This window comes from Electrophorus electricus, chromosome 4 (assembly GCF_041902795.1).
Source record: "Electrophorus electricus isolate QZ-2024a chromosome 4, ASM4190279v1, whole genome shotgun sequence".
Lineage (NCBI taxonomy): Eukaryota > Metazoa > Chordata > Actinopteri > Gymnotiformes > Gymnotidae > Electrophorus > Electrophorus electricus.
In genome coordinates, this window is record NC_137500.1 from 320,083 (window position 1) to 342,500 (window position 22,418).

Here is a 22,418-nt window from a genome sequence, read left to right on the forward strand (position 1 = left end):
TGTTTTTTTGGCCATACATGGCTTCACTGTCACAATCCTGTGATTCCAGGGAAGAGCCTGGCATTATCGCTTGGTCAACCTTTTGTAGACCTCTCTAAACATAGTGCATCTAGTTAGAGCAGTTGTAGCTCAATGGATAAGTTGCTTGCCTTGTAATTGGAAGATTGCCAGTTCAAGCCCCATCACTGCTAAGTTGCCACTGTTAGCCCCCTGAGCAAGACCCTTAACTCTCAATTCCTCAAGATATACTCAGTCATAATTATAAGTTGCTTTGGATAAACGTGTCAGCTAAATTCTGTTAATGTAGTTATCGCTTCTACCTCTGTAGAGTCTGGAACCTGCTGAAGGCTAATGAGTACCAGGACTTGGCAGAAGTTTTTAGTAAGGGTAAAGTGGCCAACTTAACTCCAAGTTATGATTGTTCCATTTAATTAATAAAACTACATCCTGTACATCCATAACCCCTTTCTATCACAGAAAAACAAATTTTGGAGGGCTACATAAAAGCAGGATGGAGGTCTATGCCCTTGTATTGATTAGAGGACTAAATGAGGTTACAGTAAAGTAAAGAAGAGGTAAGCCAATAAAACTTCATCCAGTTGCTTACTTCTCATACAAATTGTCACCATCAGAGAGAAATTATGATGTGGGAAACAGCGATCTCTTGGCAGTTAAGCTGGCGTTGGAGGAGTAGAGGTATTGGTTGGAGGGGGCTAAACATCTGTTCATAGTGTTGATGGATCACGTGAATTTAGAATATAATAAAAGTGCTAAATAACTTACTTTTCATCAAGCTAGATGGCCATTATTCTTCCAGATAACCTTCAGACCAGGATTAAAGAATGCCAAGGCAGATGCTCTGTCATGGATCTACAACATAAGTAAAGAGAAACACTGATACCTTACCCATTCTATCTGAAAATTGCATTATAGGACCCATGCCTTCATACCATCATACCTCTGTTCTGTCCAGAGGATTAATTGTACATATTTCCATCTTTCAGGGACAGACTGATTACCTGGGTACATTCTTCGCGTACCTCCGGTCATCCTGGGCAAGTCAAGACAGAACAGATGTTTTCACACAGGTCATAGAGGGAACTGATGAATAAGGACTTCATAACTTCATGTTCAGATTGCATAGAATCCAAGGCTCCTAGCACACTACCTGCTGGTAAGTTCTTGCCCCTTCTGATACCAGCAAGGGCGTGGTCTCATAGCTATAGATTTTGTTACCAATTAGCCCCGTTGAGAATCCAAGAATACTGTACTTACTCTTGTGCACCATTTTTCTAATATGGTGAGATTTGTGCCATTACCATCTCTCCCTTCTGCCTTTGAGACAGCAGAGCTTATGTTCCAGCATGCATTCAGGAATTAAGGAATACCTGAGGATATCGTTTCAGACAGAGCACCTCAATTCACATCCCAGGTATGGAGAGCTTTCATCAGTCAGGTGGAATGAGTAAACCAGGAACTGGAAAAGGTCTTATGACTATACTGCAGAGATCAACAACATGAATGGTCCAAGTATGTAATATGGGCGGAGATGGCACAAAACTCTATCGTTCATTTGGCTACTCAACTAATGCCGTTTCAGTGCATCCTAGGTTGTCAACATTTGTGCCTTGGAATCCAGAGAAATTAGCATCTCTGGCAGTGGATGAATGGATGAAATGGAGTGAACAAGTTTACGAGAATATACACCAACAAATCCACCAAGCCAATTCTCGTTTCCAGCTTCATGCTGACCGAAGGAGAGCACCTGCACTGATGTATTCAACTGGAGACAGAGTATAGTTTTCCCCCAGGGATTTGTGCCTTAGATGTACCCGTAAGTTCCAACATCTACCTAGAGCCCCTTCTATGTTGCCGTTAATTCCTCCTTCAGATGAGAATGCTCCCACTCTGTTGGAGATTGATTAGCTCCCCTGCTTACACTGTGCAGAAAATGCTGGACTGGAGTATACTGGAGATGTGAGAAAGATACAATATCTCATGGACTAGGAGGGTTATGGACCCGAAGAGAGGGGTTGGGTCCCCAGGAGGAATGTGTTGGCTCCATCTTTGCTCCTAGACTTTCATAACTCTCATCCCGATAGACCCGATCCTCGTCTCATGGATCATCACTGTTCCCCATTGGATTGTATGCCTGGTTGAATTGTATTGTGTTATTTACTTCTTTTGACCACGACTTGGATTATCCTTACTGGACTAATCTACTTTGTATTACTGAATTTGATGCCGTCTCTGTTCACCAAACGTTACAATGACCAGTTGGCCTCAACAAACAAGGAATCATTTCTTTTATTGTTCATCTTTTAAAGACATAGAACATTTGAAATAATAATTGTTTTATATTAAACTGTATGTATTCATTAATCTAACTTAACCCTGGATTTGTCTATATGGTATTTTCCTAAAAGAAACATTCATTTAACTGCATTATTGATTACAGACAAAACATGATCTGAAAGAAATAAGTTCTGAAAATAGGCAAAACATCTTTCTGAAAATCTCTTGATAAAACACAGCAGCACAGTGACAGTAGTCTTTGGTGTGGACTGGAGTACCTGGAAAAAGCCTCGGCAGGCACTGGGACAACAGAAAAACGCCAGATGGGAATTTCAAACTCCACCCAGATGTGAATGTCAAACTGCATATATACAAAGTTCTCATCAGCTATATTTTAGCTGATAAAAGCTTTGCGAACAATAATTACTGTGATTTTGGCTTTTATTTTTCAAAACTGTTAAGAAGTTGCCATTTGAACAACTTAATCACTTCTGGGACCATTCCCTAGATAGATGGATAGATAGATAATTTTATCCATATAGGAAAATCAGTTCATCAATGGTACCAACACGCATCTCCCATCCCCCTCCCCACACCTACCAATCCAAAAAATATACAGGAATATTTCTACTACATATACATGTCAAATACAACATTCATGCTTTGAATCTCTTTGCCCAAATTGATGAACATACACTTTTATTAATCGGCATTTCTTAACGTTCCAGTATTTAAGTTTTGCCTATAAGCTGAATTCAGAATTCATGTTGCTTCAACTCGGCTAACCCCAATACCATTTGTTAATGTTCTTAAATACTCTGAAGTTCTTGTTCTTTTTTAAATGCTCACAAATACGACAAGCATGCTCCAGACCAAACGCAGAACCCTTGACGGTGAAGTATTTTTTCCAGGTGAAGTATTGTTCATACATCTCCTGGTTCTGGTCCAGTAATTTGAGAAGATCTGCCATTTCCTTTGGGGATTCAAAATCATCCACATGGATGAAGGAATTCCCAGGTACAAATTCCTCATAGTTCTCTCTGGGTGGGCCAAGAACCACAGGTACCGTGCCATATCTCATTGGATGATACAGCTTATCTGACATGTAGTCTTTATAGATGGAGTTCTCAAAGGCTAAGTAGAATTTACAGCTGGACATAATTTTAAAATAATCTTCTTTGTTAATGTATTTACCAAAGTGTCGCCCATATACCTCGATGTTAATATATTTGCTCAGTTCATTAAAGTAACTCACTCGCTTGTAGTTGTTGTTCCAGTTACTGACAATCCAGCAGACCAGTTTATCCTTCATTGGTATTTGAAAAGTCTTGTCTTCTTCAGACGCTTCTATGAGTTGTCCGTAAGGCACCCAGATATCTGAGTCTCTCCGATAGTTTGATGTCAGATTGAATAGATCATCTGCACCAGGCAACTGTGGTGAATTGGCTGGAGACTCCATGTTCATCCAGACCCATTTCTGTAGTGGAGGTCGTGACAACGTCAACAGGTATGACAATTCACCACCGATGTCTCTAAGATGAAACATGACCCCATGTGCTTTATCCAGCTGATTTCTGTCAGCTGTTAAATGACAACCTGTGATGCCAAACTCTGAACCGCAGGATTCCAGATTGAATTGGTAACCAAAAGGCCATGACCAGATTAAAACCACTGTGTCGTTGGCATTGTGTGTGCTGTCTAGTTGTGGGGATTGTGTAGCTGCTGTCTGTTGCTCTTTCAAAGTTTGGTTAAGAATGCAGTCATTTCCAGCCTTCTCCTCTTTAAGAACTTTAAGGCATGCGTCTGTGCAGGCGTCTGGTGTGGGCTCTGATCTAGAACATGGCAGCCAGCTGATGGCTGGTTTGTAGTATATGAAGAATACAGCAGAGAAACACACCAACAGAACAAGCCCTACAATGATGTGCTGGCGATGTCCAGAGGGCATCTTTGGTGTCATCGCTCAACCTTTAGGAGGGAGACAAATAAGATACGTTAAGTGTTTCTCTAGTTTTTGAAACCACCAAATGTTTAAAGCATGTTTATTTCATTTTTGGAAAAATCATCTGATTTTTCAGTGTTAGGGAGAGAGGGTTTAAAGGGTTTGAGTGTAATTATTCTTCAAAATTCTGTGAGTATGAAGGGTGAATGAACACACATGAAGGAGGAGCTTTCAGTACAGCTCTGCTGTCCTGATCATCACTATCATACAGTAAATCAACCTGGGGGTGCTTGAGGACCAAGAGACACTTCCTTTTAATCATCAGTCACTAAACCTGTTTGGACAGCTGCTCACGCCAACACATAGACCTAACACATTATATGAGTAGTGTGAGGGGACATCACCGGTTCAAAGTTCTGAAGTATTGCCTCTAGTTTTGTCTGTGCATACCAAGCGTTCTTCTTCTGTTTGATCTTCTTTGTTGCTGACCTGGTTTTTAATGTATTACCCTCTTAAGATTTTTTGCCTACCCCTTTGATTGGATTTGTCTGCCTGTTTTTGGTTGATCTCTGGTTTTTGACTTGGCCTGTTTTTCTTCATGATTGTGATTATCGTTTTGTTTTTCTGGTTCCGACACTTACTTGTTTCACCACTACGGATTTGGATTGTAATAAAAGCTCTATCCCTTATCCACTAGCATCTGACTTGGTTTTCGCCATCACATTAATGCAATATTGTGTCCTGGAGAAACTACATTCTAGACCACACTCAGGAACAACAAACATGTAGCTACTCCCCACAGCAGTAGATGAAAAGACCATCAATGCACAAATGTCTATAGTTGTCTATTCAGTGCTCTTCTATAGAAAACTCCACCCAGAGTACACTACAGACTGCCAGCTGCAATGTATGCAATGTACAGTATAAAACAATTAAAGATGCATCACAAGTATGATCATTTGGGCTTTTAATTAGGATATTGTTTTACAGTAATTCAATTTAAAACAAATTTAGCACATTTAACACTGATTTTTTTTTTTTCCAGTGTTTTAATATGAGTCACTGTTTAATTTTTCTTTTGGGAGGGATGCAGGAGGCGTAATTAAATGACAGCTGAATAAAATCATTTTAAAAGTATAGCTGAATAAATAATTTCAATAAAGCTCTACCTCCCTTTTTTAGGTTTCCACAGGACACAGAATTAAATCCAGTTTCAGATTTGAAATGGACCAATAAGACTGTAGCATAAAAAGCATTCAGTGACTTCAAGTTCTGGTGTGAATTATAAGTATTAATATTCACCAACAATGTGTACCATAAAATATTTACCAATTAGCTTGACAGCTTGTATTGTGTCTGTAATACCTCCAGTTACCAGACATTTCTTTCGTGTTTATATGCTGAAGTAGGACGTACAGTGGAAGGAGGTAAGTCATTACTACCAACAACATTTAAATGGGCACAGTCCAGGACCACAGCCCTGTTATATTTGTTTATTTATTTTGAAGAAAAACATTTGAATAGTAAATTTGAATATTTGTATTAGATAGGTTTAGTTGTTACTACAAACTATGCAGTATCAGTAATATTAATATACTGAAATGGAAAAGAATTCAACAGTACATTTAAGATGAGCTCTAACCCCTAATGCCTGTAGGTGATACCCTAAAATAAAAGGTTCTTTATGTACTTGAATATATTACACCAGAGGAATAACACTTACTGATAGCTTGAATAGAAAGTCCTGAGATGTGTTTTGTCTTTTATTGGATAAGATATGTGTGTCCTTCTTGGTATGAAGAGTCTTTTAAGTCATAAGGAAGTAAACTATAAAAAAAGGAAATTAGGAGGTGTGTGTGTGCGGGTGTGAGAGTGTGTGTTTGTGAGTGTGTGTGTGCGTGTGTGTGAGACAGAAACAAGAACTTCAAGTTCCAGTCCCTGCTAAACTGGTATTACTTGCATCAGTCAAATATGGACCTTCCCTCTTATCTGAATGTTTTATCTCACCTGTACCTGTGATTCTCACATTGTTTGTACATTCTAGTACATCACTTCAATCACCATTCTGTAAGAGACAGACATCACTTCAGGACACTCATATAATGACCAAGCATCCAAACGTTTTAAAAAGCCTTCAGGACTGTATGAAATGAGGAAAAAAGTCAGATATAATGCATGACTTATACATGATGGATAAATGATTATGAAATGCAGTGAGTCAGGTGTGTGCAAACAAGGAAGAACGAGTGGGTTACACATGGATGAATTAAGTCCTTCATCCACACACTGTTAACAGGAGTCTGCTGAAGTGTGGCTTAGACTGGGCTTACACCAGGTTTACACTGGACTTAGACTGGGCTTACACCAGGTTTACACTGGACTTAGACTGGGCTTACACCAGGTTTACACTGGACTTAGACTGGGCTTACACCAGGTTTACACTGGACTTAGACTGGGTTTACACTAGGTTTAGGCCAGATTGAGACTGGGTTTAAAGCACATTCAGACTGGGTTTAGATCAAATTCAGACTGGATTTAGATCAGGTTTTGTCACGATTGTCTAAGGAGAACCGATAAGTAAACAAACAGTGCTACAGTATCAGTGTAGAACGTAGACTAGATTTATTGTGAATCTCCCAGATTTATCATTTGCAACTAGGATACCCTCAAACCCCATGAAAATTGTTCAAATAACTGTGTTTTGCCATTTGTCAGGCAGGTCCTATTTAAGTGATTTCTTGATTGAGAACAGGTGTGGCAGTAATCAGGCCTGGGTGTGGCTAGAGAAATTGAACTCAGCTTTCCAAAGATGTGATAAACCACAGTTAATTTGTTTTAACGGGGGTGGGAGAATCACTTTTTCACACAGGAACATCTAGGTTTGGATTTTTTATTCCCACTTAATAATAAAAAGTGTTAGATACTGGAGCCTTTTTGTCTTCAGGCACCCAACGCAAGGCTGCTTATGCACTGTGGCTTCAGGACTAGTGTCTGCACTTTTGTCTGCATGTACACTACCAGCTCAGCTGACTGTCGTAAAGGTCAGGGGTCATGACACAACCTCTGGATCTGACACGGCCTCTGGCAATGCCTTAGCGGATGAGGTTGCACGTTGGGCAGCTGTTAATGCCCCCTCATGCCCATACGCTGTATCATCCGCATGTGAAGCTGTCTCCATGTTTTCTCATTGGTATCGAATGATATCGATCTGCTTTTCTTAGAAGCTCAGGGTACACAACAGGACTGCTCTCACTGGGCTGGTCAAAGATGTAGGCCTGATAAAGATGGTTTGATCCATGACCCGGGGAGGGGTATTGCCCTTCCTAAATCTGTTTTGCCATTTCTTGTGCATCATTTTCACGGGATTTCACGTCATACAAAGGGGGGTGACGGCTAACATTCAAAAACAGTTTTGTATACCAGAAACACATAAAACTGTAAAACTCCTCCTAGATGGCTGCTTAACCTGTGCTAGAAGCAACCAGGGTAAAACACAAGCCAAATATGATGCCTTGCCGGTTCCTGAATATCCCTTTCAGTGTCGACAGATAGGCTTTACGCACATGCCACCTTGTGGTCAGTTGAAGTACCTGCTGGTGATTGTAGACTGGTTTTCCAAGTGGACTGAGACGTTTCCTTGTTCTAAGGAAGACGCCCGCACTGTGGTTAAAATCCTAGCCAAGGAAATAATAGTGAGGTACGGTGTGCCTCGGGTAATAGATTCAGATCAGGGACCCTCTTTCATTTCCAAGGTAACTCAGAAACTATGCACCTACCCAACTATTGATTGGAAGTTTCACATCCCTTATCAACCAGTCATCTGGCATTTTGAGAAAATGAATCATACCTTGAAAGAAAGCTTAACAAAGGCTATGATGGAAACAGGAAAGAAGTGGATAGATCTACTGCCAGCAGTGTTATTTGAGATCAGAATGACGCCCAGTGCCACCACCAAACTGTCAGCATTTGAGGTCATTTTTGGTAGACCATTTACCACCCCATGGGTCAGAGGTAACCCAGGTGTTTCTCATTCAGGTGACATGGACGTGATCTTGGAAGACTACACCCAAATGTGGATTGAGAAATTGAACAGTGTGCATGATAATATCTCTTGCGCTCTCCCTGTGGTAATGGTAATTTAGCTTGTGTGGTCTCCCTGGTAGCGGCAGGAGAGGTGGAGCCAGGGAAGGACTGTCTTGTGTGTCAAGCATTCCATACACCCTGTGGACTGGTCCAGGTAGATGACTCACTACCTTGGTGTCAGTGTCTCTTGACTTCCCCAGTTCCGGCTACAGAGGGAGGACGGCAGAGGTTAACTCGGAGGAGATCAAACCTGAAGGACTGGTCACTTTGAACCAGTTTCTAACAAAAACCTTCATTTAAAAACTGCATTTTTGTTTACTTGTGTTGTATTTGTCTAATATTTAAATTTGTTTGATGATCTGAAACATTTAAGTGTGACAAACATGCAAAAAAATAAGATATCAGGAAGGGGGTAAACACTTTTTCACACCACTGTAAATGCTTCAAATGTGATTCAATTTGCATTTGAAATGATGTGTAGAAGTGACTGGCAGGTTAGCTCTGTGATCTTGAAGAGACTTTTAAACAGCAGCTGTTCAACAAAAGACTACAGCAGGTTTTTATGTCGTGACAACCATGACAACCAGTAATTATGGCTGTAACCTTGGCCTGCTGTTTGACTACAATATTGGATTGCCCTTTCACTATTTAACACCCATCAATGTATTTCCACAAGCGTCTGGCTGATTCTGATCGGTGACGAATGATGGACCAGAAACAAAAGCAGGATATCACAGAATGTGGTCACATGACCCTGGTTGAGCGAATGGGGACAGGACAGGTCTGAAGGGAGCTCACCTGTTGGTTGTTGACAATCGCTATTTGCATGGGCCAAGACTAAAAACTGATGATAAGATTAAACATGGTTGATTTTTATTAGAACGTCAAGAGGATTAAACAGCTATCCTGACAACCTTACACCATATAATAGAGAAGACAGGACCATGCCACAACTCTTGCAAAACTCAAATGATTTTATTCCAGCATTGAAATTTAGTAGTGAAGAGGATGTGATGAATGTAGCTTCAGAATTTTAAAACACGAAGCTCCTGATTGGTGAAGAAAATAGATTTATTTCAATTTAATGTGAGAATATCTCAGTCATTTTAAAAACATGGTCTCTGTGTCCTGGTATGAGGAGATGATAATGTTGTTCTGAAATTGATGAGAGAATAACAGTTATGCAGTTATTCATTGGATGGGATGTATTGTAATAGAGCTTAAGGCCTAGTTAATCACTGGAGTAAATGTATTATGTGTATGAAGCATTGTTGAATAGTTGAATTGACAGTAAGTTTAATAAAGTTTCAAGCCACTGTACTAAACACTTTGCATCTAAGTATTTGCTTTGCATGTGTTTTCTCACATATTTGCATGCGAGAGTCTGTCCACTCCCTCTGTTTATGATGTGTGGTTGTGTCAGGAATCAAACTCTGACACCATGTGCAGGAGAACTTTGCTGAGATCCATAATCAAAAATCAGAAATCAGGCAGTCAGGGGTCAAGATCAATAATCAGATATGCAGCTGTATAGTACAAGGACCAGGCACAAATCCAAAACCAGTAGTAGTAAATGCTTTGATAAACAGACAGAGAAACCCTTGCAATAATTTCAAGAGGCATTTGCTAGTGTGGTGATGAGTAACCATAGTGACCCCTAGTATTCTGTGGATGAGGCCCTCTGGTGGCCAATAGGGTGCATAGCTGATGCTTCCCTGATGGGTTGTTAAAGACCATATGGATTCCAGAGCAATGATGTCTGTGCTCAATAGCTGGGCTGTCTAGTCTCCTCTGCAGAAAGCCAGTCTGGCTGAGTTCTACCTCAGCCAGAAGAGAGGTACCAGGTCCAGATGAGAAGTACCAGGTCCAGACAAGAGGTAGCATTTCCAGAAGAGAGGTACCAGGTCCAGACGAGAGGTACTAGGTTCAGAATAGAGGTACACGGTCCAGATGAGAGGTACCAGGTCCATCATCAGATGCTGGAATGAAAAACAATTGGTCACAACTTTCTTTTAATGAACAATTCTGCAAAATATATTAGGTGTTAGTGAATGTGTTTGTGACACATTGTTAGTTGTGAGTGAATGTGTTTGGAACACACAGTGTTGGGTGTTAGTGAATATGTTTAGGACACCGTGTTAGGTGTGAGTGAATGTGTTTGGGACACAGTGTTAGGTGTTAGGGAATGTGCAGTGTTAGTATGTACAACAGAAGCATGGTTTAGTTGGAAAGTTCAAATCCAGTATGTTGCCAGAGACAGAAGATTAGCAAAGTCAGACTTCAGATGTTTCCAGACAGAGGAGAACAGAGGATCAGTGTAGAATGCATAGCAAGCCATTACTTTAGATCATTTTAGGAAAGCTTCTGAAAGTATATCAACGCAGAGTGAGACAGTCATTGAGTCCATGACGTTGGAGTCTGGGAGCACGAGTGAGACAGTCATCAATCCATGACACAGAAAACCTTTGATACAAGAAAGTTGTGATGCAAGTGGCCGAAGGCCGTGGACTTGTCATCACTTGTAAAGTTAAAGAAATTTGCGATTTTGCTATATTTCATTTCTGAAAAAAATGTCACACTTTTTGCTATAAAAATCTCAGTGAGTGTCCTGATACAGTCTAAGGAAAAAAGTCTACCAGTGATTGTATCAGATACATATGAGGAATAATTACCACGGCACAGCACCAGAATGGTTAACAGACATGTAGGAACAGCATTCTTAGTAGGGAACCTCAGAGTTGGGCAGCAGCATTCTGTGCCTCAGTCTGGGAGAGGGGAAGGGGACAGTTTCAAAAGCACCTCCTCACTCCTGCGAATGTGAGCATGTGTACAGGGTGAGAGGCAGTACTGACACCAATGGGCTGTGCATATTCACAACTTTGTATAGGAGTGTGACTGGATACAGCAAGCAGCCACACCCACCACAGTAAGCGATGATTGCTGTAAAGAAACAGGCCTTCTGTAAAACACCTAAAACATCTGCTGTTATCCTGTTTGTATGCAGACATGCACTGCTTAGCAATGTGTTACCCTAATTATATTGGTCTTTGTACAGGTTACAGGTTTATTTTTGATCATTTATTTCTCTCCACTGTTTTTATTTTTTCCTACAGTCTCCCAAAATCAAAATACCTTCCCGTACAATTTGGTGTTTTTCTAAATCAGTGAATATTTACGAAAGTAAAGAATGAATACTTATTCAGTCAGTATTTAATTAAGTAAGCAGTCAATCAGTAGAAGATGGTAAAGTATGTGCTGTGAAATTATTAAGCAGAAATCTGTTCCTTGCATCTCTGAAAAATCCAAATGTTTTTTGGTGTGTTTGTTTTCTGAGCACTAAACACATGGGTGTTGAGTTTACATGATCTGTTAATCCCACAGACTGAACTGGTTTAGAAGTGTGTGCAGTCTGTTAATCCCGCAGAGTGAACTGGTTTGGAAGTGTGTGCAGTCTGTTAATCCCACAGAGTGAACTGGTTTGTAAGTGTGTGCAGTCTGTTAATCCCGCAGAGTGAACTGGTTTGGAAGCGTGTCCAGTCCCATGGATCAGGAGCCCTATCCTCTACTAGATCTGTTCTGTTGTGTGAAGAGTTACTGCACATACACAGACTGCACACTACACACACAGACAGTGGCAGGATTGTGCTGTGGTCCCGGGTCTGTCTGCGGCTAGGTGATGCAGAAGAGTGGTGTTGAGTGCACTGGAGGTTACACTTACACCACAGACAAAGCTCCACACCACATTCAAATTACACAGGTAACAAGATCCTCTTCACACACACACACACACACACACCCAAACTCTTCTTCATACACACACATACACACACACACCCAAACCCCTCTTCACATGCCCAAAGCTTCTCTTTTGTCTGGAAGTCAGATATAAATGCAACATGTGTGTAACACCCAGCAGAGTGAAATATAATGCCAAACACTTCCATGTGGGTTAATGGAGTTAAGTTACACACACACACCCCTATGTGATATTAATGGAGTTATACACCCCATGTGAGGTTAATGGGATTAAATACACGCACACACACATACACAAATTGTGTTATTGAGCCCTCCCTTGGCTGAGAAAGAGCAGAGACTCAAATGTCTGGTTGAGTTTGTCCTTTCCCTGAGGGCTATCTGGGATCGTTTCGTGTGCCCTGATTATTGATATGGAAAATAAAGCAGCAAAAAATGTTTTTTTTTTCTTTAAAAAAAATATAATTTGACAAACATTTATATATTTGTTGAAAAGAAAAAAAACAACTACATTTTCACTGTATTACAAGTAAAGTGAAGAAAATAAAACTGAAATAAGGGTCAGTGGGGCTGCTACTATGTAGTGGATGTATCACGCAGTTATTTCACCAACATAAAGTAGCAAACAATATTTATCGGTAATTATAAAGTAATTATTTATGGGTGTTTCATGAAATGAAAAAGAATCATTTGGGTAAAAAAAAATATTGCACCTTTAAACATCTAATAGCATACTAAATAATCTAAAGCAACAATTTTATCATTAATTGACTTTCCTGACAGAATCTTTTGGAAAATAATGAATTTTTTCTTAATCTTTTAAATAGTTTTTCTTAAAACCTTTAAATAGCATTTGTCCGTCACTTTTCATACAAACACAGCTGACCCCAGTACCATTTATTAAGGTTTTTAAATACTCGGTAGCTCTTGTGTTTACTTATATAATCACAAATATGACAAACGTGCGCCACACCAAAATAAGAAACCTTAGCAGTAAAGTGTTTTCTCCAGGTGAAGTATTGTTCATACATCTCCTGGTTTTGGTCCAGTAATTTAAGATGATCTGCAAGTTCTTGAGGGGATCCGAAATCATCCACATGTATAAAGGAATTCCCAGGTACAAATTCTTCATAGTTCTCCCTGGGTGGGCCAAGAACCACAGGTACCGTGCCAGATGTCAGTGGATTATACAGCTTTTCTGTGATGTAGTCTTTATAGATGGAGTTCTCAAAGGATAAGTAGAATTTACAGCTAGATATAATTTTAAAATAATCTTGCTTGCTTTTATACCTGTCAAAGTGTCTACCGTAAGTCTCTATCTTTATGTGTTTGCTAAATTCATTGAAGTATTTCACACGCAACAAACGTTTGTCCCAGTTGTTGACGAACCAGCAGACTAGTTTGTCCTTCTTTGGTATTTTAAAGGCTTTGTTGTCATTAGATGCCTCTACAATCCACCCATAAGGCATCCAGATATCTGAGTCTCTTCGATAGTTTGCTGTCAGATTGAATAGATCTGCACCAGGTGCAGATGATCTGTGGTGAATGAACTGTGGTGAATTGGCTGGAGACTCCATGTTCATCCAGATCCATTTCTGTGGTGGCGGTCGTGACAATTCCAGTAGCGTGGGCAAATCTTTCTGAATGTCTTTGTGATGGAACATAACTCCATGTGCCTTTCTATAATAACTTCATCTGTTATATAACAATCTGTGATCCCAAACAGTGGGTCACATATGCTCATATCGAACCGGTGGGCAAACGGCCATGTCCAGATTAGGATGATGATGTCTGTTTCTAACAGTGTGTGGTTCTTTCTGCTTGATGTGATGAATGGGGCTTTTCTGACCTTTTTCTGCTGCTTTCTGGCGCTGTAGTTAAGAGTGGAGTTGCTGTGTAGAAAGTGGGTGGTGGAGTCCACCTTGAGAACAGAAAGACACGCATCTGTGCAGACAGTGGACGAGTCCTCAGTAGCTTCAGGATGTGGTGGCCAACGGACGCTTGACTTGAAGTATAAACAGAAAAACCATCCAGAGCACAGCATGATAGCGACAAGCAGGAAATGCTGAAAGAGTCCTAGCAAAGATCTGAACATCTTCAAGGAAGACAGAGACAGAGAAGTTCACACTGAAAATTTTAGATGAATCAGTGTACTATATGTGATGGTAGCCCACTGTGTCAACGACCTTCCCAGTCAGTTTGATATGGATGTTGTGCATTATTACTTTGCCCTGGAAGGTGAGACCAGCTCTAGTTCTGAAGTTCTGAAGTTTTATGTTTTTCTTTGAAGTGTGACTATGGCTGTGGCTGTGGCTGTGATTATGGCTGTGGGTGTGGCTGTGTCTATGACTGTGGGTGTGACTATGGCTGTGGCTGTGGGTGTGGCTGTGTCTATTGCTGTGGGTGTGTCTATGGCTGTGGCTGTGGCTGTGGGTGTGTCTGTGGCTGTGGCTGTGACTATGGCTGTGGGTGTGGGTGTAGGTGTGGCTGTGTCTATTGCTGTGGGTGTGTCTATGGCTGTGGCTGTGGCTGTGGGTGTGTCTATGGCTGTAGGTGTGTCTGTGGCTGTGGCTGTGACTATGGGTGTGGCTGTGAGTGTGTCTATGGCTGTGGGTGTGTCTATGATTGTGGGTGTGGGTGTAGGTGAGGTGTGGCTGTGTCTATTGCTGTGGGTGTGTCTATGGCTGTGGCTGTGGCTGTGGGTGGGTCTATGGCTGTAGGTGTGGCTGTGGCTGTGACTATGGGTGTGGCTGTGAGTGTGTCTATGGCTGTGGGTGTGTCTATGGCTGTGGGTGTGGGTGTGGGTGTGGCTGTAAACAGACACCTGGTGCTGGGGCTTTTCTTCTTCCTTTTCTTCTTGGTGCTTCAGTTGTTTTTTTGTTGTTGGTGTTGATTTTTAACCCTACTGATGGCTCACACACACTTTCTTGTCATTAAAAACATTTACTTATCACAATCTTAATGAAAGATTATGTGTAGCGGTAGTTAGCTGTGTCTTTTTTGTTTGTCACAGTCCTGAGTTTTGGGGTGTTAACCCTAGCCCTATCCCTTGTGATTATAAATATATATATAATTACTTTACTGTAAAACACTATAAGTGGATTTAGAATTTATCAGTCATTTTTCTGTCTGAAATAAGAAGATACTGGTTAATGGAAGTTGTCCAACTCTGCACATTTATGTTTGTATGGCCTTTCAGTGATGTGTGTGTATAGGTGTGATAATTACTGTTTGCACATACACTGTGCAGGACTTGAAGGTGCAATACTGGCACTAGTCATGGTGGGTTATATTTTAGGACTGACTGTAATGTGTAGGGCAGCTGTTTGGTATGGTTATGGAGCCTAACAAAGCAATTACTCAGTGTACGGGAAATAAAGGTCCCATAGTGGTTACCCATGGCAACCTTGTTAACGGAAAACACAGAATTACATGACATAATAAACAGAGCACTTTTTATTCAGAAACAGGCTGACATCAGACTATACTAATGGAGTAAAACTGAACAAAGCCACTGTTAGCTTCTCCTGATTCTGTTCTGGTAGTGTGTGTGCTACTTTCTTTTTGTGGACATTCAACAAAAACCTCTGTGTAGTCAATGTATGATGTGTTTGTGTGCATGAGTAAAGCTAGTCCGTTTTAACACTCTCCATGGGGGATGTTGGCCTTGCCTCAGAACTTGTCTCAGAAATGTTAGCAATTTGGTTAGACACAAGATAGATTTCATTCATAAGGTTACTTTAAATCAAGCAAATGTTAGAATGAAGGGACTTACTAGTGCAGACTAGAACTGGAAATATCAGTTCCAGTTGTTTTTGCAGTAAGATTACAGTTTGCCTGAGGTCTGCTTATCACACTGAGCTCTGAGCTGTCATTGGTGTTGAGCCATAACCATATGTGACTCCTGTTTCAAAGACTGTACGCATTTATTTATTCTTGAAAAGTTGATGTAAATGAAACAAGAAAACCAGAGATTGTTTAGAAGTAATGTTCAATTTGTACTTAACATAATTTTTGTCAGAAAAAAATGATATAGTAATTTCTTTTCTTTACCATGAACTCCTCGAACGGGTCCAGGGAGAGAGGTGTGAATGCTGTAGCCCCTCCAGGAACGGAAACGTGTAGGCTTGATGACAGTTAGACTGGAACAACTGATTTCTCTACCCTGAGGCCTAAAAAAATAACATAATTCTTTTACCAGCATGTACAAAGTGTACACCATGTGTAAAACATTCAGTTAAAAAGCCTTTTGGTTTATGTTAAAGGTGATATAGAGATGGGTTTTATCTGAAAGAAATGCAACTGGTGCCATGTTCAGGTGATGCCAGTAGGTGGCGCTCAAATTAGGAATGGATACTGGACTTTTTATCTGAATCTTTGGTGTTTTTTTCTCCTCAGTTGTCCTGTTTAAAACATATTATTGGATTACTACATACAACTTCTCATTTATGAAAATACTTTTGTTAATTATGTGTTATGACTATTTACTGGGGTATTGTTGTAGTGGCCTACACTATAGCTCTGTTTGAGATGGATTGCATGCTGGATTAGTTTAATCTGGGAAGGTACTGACTGGTCGATGCTTATGAGATGAGCAATAGCTGTAATTTCCACCCTGGATAGGGTCAGTACTGGGACATCACCCTTGTCTTGCTCACTGGGGACTTGGACTCTGACATTTTTAAAGCTGCTTTGTGACAACATCTGTTGTAAAGAGCAGTATATAAATAAATTTAGATTTTTGATTGACATTAACTTCTAGCTGGGACATTAGTGTGCCAGTGAAACACTGAGAGACTCACACACTTATGAGGTTACATCTTATTCCGAATGTAGCTGTGAGAACTTAAACAGGACAAGGAAAACAAGGAGATATAGTAAAATAGAATTATAATGTTCACTTTAAAGCACTATTGCCGCTCTTCACAGAATGGATTAGGCTCAGAATAAGTCTCAGATCTCAGATATGCTAAATAGTCTAACAGTTTCAGACCTACTGTGTCCATAATGATTGTCTGAATATCAGGTCTCTTGGATCCTCAAACCTGGTGCTGTTGTTCATAGAACAAAGTTCAGATCACAGACTGAGCTTTTGCAGCATGTGCACCTTCCTGAGGCCATAAAACCATCTCTGGACATCTTTAACAAATGTCTCATCACTCATTTTTAGCCACTTGCTATTGTTTTTGGGGACTCCTGATTTTGGTACATACATTGAAATCCATTATTTATTCTGCATATTATGTTGTGGTCTTCAGTACCGATGTCCCTTCAGTTCCTTCTGGAGCTCTGTTTTATGTTGTGGCTGAGGGTCTGTGGTCTGTGTTTTATGTTGTGGCTGAGGGTCTGTGGTCTATGTTTTATGTTGTGGCTGAGGGTCTGTGGTCTGTGTTTTATGTTGTGGCTGAGGGTCTGTGGTCTGTGTTTTATGTTGTGGCTGAGGGTCTGTGATCTGGAGCTGTGTTTTATGTTGTGCATTTTATCACATTTTTAAAAACTTTGTGGCTCAGTCTAGAGAAGTACAAACAATTATTTGCTTACTTACTTACTTTCTAGAGGAGCATAAGCTAAAAATAGTGTTTTATGTCACCTACAGTTGAGCTGACAGTACACAGAAGAGCTGGGGCCAGACGGACCTGACAGTACACAGATTGGACTTTTCATAGACTTTTGTTTCTCTTGACTATACTATTGTCAGTTGTAGTAAAGTGGCCCTTTCAAAATTACTACATTCATTTTCCCAAACATGTTAACAGGTATATATATATATATATATATATATATATATATATATATATATATATATATATATATATATATATATATATATATATATTATCCTTATAGATCTGTTGTCCATTACTCCCCTAATTTTGTCTAGGCAGTAGTACCTCTGTGACTTCTCTAACAGTAACTCAGATCAGTCAAAAGTGAAGCCTTTATACAAAGCCCATAAACCATGAATTGGAAAGGTGTTTACACATTGTAAAAGCAACTTCATTTTTCTCTGCTTTTGCTGGTACACCGTCACAAACTTTCACTGGCCACTGAAGTACATCAACTCATTCATCTGTCCAGTTTAGGTAAGGCAGTGTTACTGTAAACCAGCTGTTCTAGGTCAGAACGGCTTCTAGAAGCTTCTTTTAGGCTAAAAAAAAAATGCAAAAAACTGCACTCATTTGAATGCACATTTGAAAGTTACAAGTTATGTTCGCGTTCTGTAACACACACACCTGACAGAAGCAAAACTCCACTTGTTAATGTTGTTTTTACTTAATGTCTGTCATATTAACAAGAGAACAAACTATAGACCAGATCCAGTAAGATGCCACTGAGTATACCAAACTCACCTTAAACTTCCAAAGAAAATACCACATCCTTTCACTTCAGTTGGATAACTAAAACCTTCACGTGAACGTTTGTCTGGGCGAATACTCTCTCTGGTGATGGCATTCAGAGAAGCAAACCAAAATCTGAATTTTAAAAGGTTATCAGTATTCATATGTAAAGTCAATAAGTCAGTGAGGCTTTGCAAGGACTCCAAGCGCACAGTGCAGACCCTGCCCCCACTACCTCCCCAACCAATGAGCTGCTCAGGTGAGAACAGAAAGGTAAGAAGAGACAACCACACCTTGCACACCCAGAGCAATACACCTGCTCTAAGCACTGTAGTGCTTAGACATACATACATACACACACACACACACACACACCAAAAACATAACACAATACTGTCAATGATGACAATACTGGCAAGCATGACATTAAAAATGAATTATTAAATATTGGGGGTTTTTTTTAGTTCTGATTTCCTAACAAGATGTGACAGACAAGGTTTTAATTTAACCGTGTTAAAACTACTGGTTGTGGTTTGCAAAACACTCTAGAATTGGTTTTGAACCTTTATTTTTTAAAGAAGCATACAGCTGGACAGCTTGTCAAAAGCACAGATTAACCTCCCTATGTGCCCAGGAAAGTCTACTCTACCACAAATCAGTCACGATAAAAATATTGTAAAAGTCATTATTTTAACAACTTTGTTATGGAAGGGAGAAATGATGACTGAGAATGTCTGCAAATTATTTTCTCTAGAATTTGGAAATTGGCATCTACATTCATTAATCAATCAATCAAATCAAACGATCTTTTACACGCCACTCGTTCTGCATATACGTACTTCTAAATGTTTTCCTAATTTATTGAGAAGTGCAAAAAACAATAACCCTACCTTATATGAGTCATTATTTATATGTCAAGCACTCATATTTTCACAGCAAAATATCTCTATACTTCTGAGTTGTCACAATCGTTCCTCCCAGGCATCACGGTTCCCATGGCAATGCTGTTTTGGTTTATTTCTGGAGCTTCCTTGTTTTGGTTTCGTTCTGTTCCAGCCCCTTGCTTGTATCCCTACCTGCAATTATGTTCATCTGTGTCTTGATAGTCTTCATCAGTCTCTGTATTTAAGCCCTGTGTTTTGTTACTCTGGTTGTCAGTTATTTTGGTGAGCCATGTCTGTTTGGTTTGGTCCTTCGGCTCATTCAGTAGGTACGGTTCTTGCTGTTCTGTGCCCTAGCCTTCCTTACCTTTGTTATCCTTGTACATCCCTGGTTAGTGTTTGTGTTTGGCTTTTAATAAATTCCCTCACCTAGCTTTGTGCTTACCTGTTGATGTTACAGGAGGTAACTGAGGTAAAACCGCTGAGATAAAACTGCTTTGGCTCATAGACAGGATTTAGGCAAAGCTGCTTTGTGATGTCTGTTCTAACAAAATGTGCTTTACATATCAGCCTGAATTAAACTAAGCTACCAGTTTAAAGACTGAGCGGTTAAAAAAATCATTTTAATTTTCACAATCATGGATGATTTAAACACAGATATTACATTTTAAGCATTTTAAGAGTCTAAGCATCATTTTTCTCCCCAAGTTGTTGTTTCCTTTTTTACAAAATATAAAAACAATTATTAGCACTTGAGTATCAAGGAAGTGCACAAGCCCACTGTGTCCAGGATGGTCCTGGACCAGGTCATGAACCAGTTCCTGTACTAGGTTCTGTACCAGTTCCTGAATCAGGTCCTGAACCAGGTTTTGTACCGGATCCTGAATCAGTTTCTGAACCAGGTTCCATACCAGGTCCTGAAACAGTTCTTGAACCAGGTCCTGAAAGGAGATATGACACTTTTGCACAGTTGACCTGAGTAAACTGGAATTGTGTTCATTTGGAATATAAATTAGAATTAGTTGGAAAGACATAAATTGTCTCAGATGTGTCAGGCTTTAATCAAAATCTCAGTCAAGACAGAGGAGCAAACAAAGTTATATTAAAAGTTTACATGCTTCTCTTGTTTTTCACTGATGTTTTCCCCCGTGGCTCAGGGGCTCAGCTTCCTAAATCAACTTCAAGACCACAGCACTGTGTTTTATATAATCTCCATTAATGCTCATGGAGACTTGCTCTGTCCAAGAATGAAACCAATAAATGGAAAAAAATTATTGCTGTAGTTTTAGTTTGTCAGTCAGTGTTATATGAAGTGGCAAAACTGAGTCCACGTGAGGGGTGGAATCTGTAGATGGGGGACACGTGAGGGGTGGAGTCTGTAGATGGGGACACGTGAGGGGTGGAGTCTGTAGAAGAGGGACACGTGAGGGGTGGAGTCTGTAGAAGAGGGACACGTGAGGGGTGGAGTCTGTAGAAGGGGGAAGTGTGAGGGGTGTGAGGGGTCACAGCCGCTCTCTACGCCTGTATCGGATCACTGGGTTACTGGGTGTGTGGATCATAGTGGTATAGTTCACACTGGGAAAATAGCCGTCCACCAGTTCAAACTCATATAGTCGCAGCATCATGGACCAGATGGTCTTGATCTGCATGTAGGCGAAGTTCTCCCCAATGCAGCGGTGACGACCTGCCAGGCCAAACAGACGTGAAACATTCATTTGTGTGACTTCTTGTCTGGCACGGTCACTATCATATACATATTATATATATTATATGGCCATATACATTCCTAAGGTCTCCTAAATGTTCACACTTTTGTCAGATATTCTACAGCTGTTTCCAAGCCAAGTCATTCTAAATCTCCACTAATCTGCTCTAAATCTCCACTAAGATCCTCTAAATCTGCTATTTGGCAAGTCTTTAACAGCAATTAACTCCAGAAAAATATGTCAACGTCTCCCTCTAACAACAGATAAGGAATCCTGTTCTGGATCTGAACCCACCTGCTCCAAAGGGCACGTAGGTGAACTTCTCTCCGGCAGCTGGGTTATCAGCCAGGAAGCGCTCAGGGTGGAACTCCAACCGACTGGACCACGCATCCCGGAGACGGTGGTTCACAGTGGGTGACACACACACCTGGTGTCCAGCAGGAATGGTGTAGTCACCCACCTTCTACAGCAGGGGGAGCCATACAAGGGAAAGAACTGTAACCCACTCTGATACGGACACAGATGAGGCCTACATTCAGGTCCAGTCCTGGAGACACCAAAATCTGGACACTAACTTTTTCTTGTCCTGTTGTCTCTGTTCTGACATGGCCTGGTTTAACCCCTGACAGGTTTGACAGTACAGGGGCAGAAGCAGGCAAAGAGGCCTGTAATCTTGCATTACTAATGTATTATTGTAATGGTCATTTCTGTTTCTCCAGGCATATCCACAGGTGTGTGGTCAAAGACTGAAGGTGTCATGTGCACACCTGCAGCAGGTGTGTCATACCTGAGGAGATCGGACCATCCTCATCATTGTCATGATGGGCGGACGCAGTCTCAACGTCTCCTTTAGACAGCAGTCCAGAAAGGTTAGCGCCTTCACCTGCCGCCAAACAAATAACATCAAACTCAACTCACCAGCCACCAAACACACAACACACTCCACTCACTATCTACCAAACACACAACACAGACTCTCATTATCCGGAACAGCTGCAGTATCATCAGCAACAGCAAAAAAATGCAACCACACAATTATTTTCAGTCAGTCCACGATATTAGTGTTGCACAAGCACAAATCCACAGGAGAGCAGCGAGACCATCAACACAAGCCGCATTCCAGTCTGTGTGGTCTGGTAAGCAACTGAGACTGATGTAAAACTGTTGTGTGTTTGTTTCTGGGTGGGTGTTGGTGTCATTTATTACATCATTACAGCAGAAAAAGCAACAGTTACTTTGAGAAAGCAAGAGCTCTGCTCCAGCAATATTCAGTCTTGCCAGATAACCCTTCTTATTACATCTTTTCCCATGTAACTGTTCACAGCCAATAGAGAACAGAAAAAAAGTGAAAACAGGGGCAGGTGTTTGTGGGTAATGTAGTGTTTGAAGTGGTGTTTAGCTGACCTGGTCATAGCTGAGA

At 40.6% G+C, this 22,418-nt stretch overlaps 2 protein-coding genes and 1 pseudogene across 2 annotated transcripts in view; all 3 read right to left on the reverse strand.

Moving 5' to 3' along the window:
* Positions 1-1,543: 1,543 nt before the first annotated feature.
* Positions 1,544-6,089, reverse strand: LOC113590698 (4-galactosyl-N-acetylglucosaminide 3-alpha-L-fucosyltransferase 9-like). The gene is made up of 2 exons (XM_081713832.1): positions 5,958-6,089; positions 1,544-4,260 (listed from the first exon to the last, which is right to left on the reverse strand). The coding sequence occupies exon 2, from the start codon at positions 4,250-4,252 to the stop codon at positions 3,077-3,079; it is 1,176 nt and encodes a 391-aa protein (XP_081569958.1). The 5' UTR covers positions 4,253-4,260; positions 5,958-6,089; the 3' UTR covers positions 1,544-3,076.
* A 6,844-nt stretch (positions 6,090-12,933) lies between these two features.
* Positions 12,934-14,117, reverse strand: LOC113576992 (4-galactosyl-N-acetylglucosaminide 3-alpha-L-fucosyltransferase 9-like; annotated as a pseudogene).
* A 5,784-nt stretch (positions 14,118-19,901) lies between these two features.
* cyp51 (cytochrome P450, family 51) overlaps positions 19,902-22,418 on the reverse strand; it is a 15,161-nt gene continuing 12,644 nt past the window's right edge. The window contains exons 7-10 of the mRNA XM_035523840.2: positions 22,403-22,418; positions 21,786-21,881; positions 21,293-21,461; positions 19,902-20,976 (exon numbers count right to left, since the gene is read on the reverse strand). The exon at positions 22,403-22,418 is cut by the window's right edge and continues 180 nt beyond it. Coding sequence (XP_035379733.2) covers positions 20,795-20,976; positions 21,293-21,461; positions 21,786-21,881; positions 22,403-22,418 — 463 coding nt within the window. The 3' untranslated portion in view covers positions 19,902-20,794. The remainder of the gene's footprint in view (positions 20,977-21,292; positions 21,462-21,785; positions 21,882-22,402) is intronic.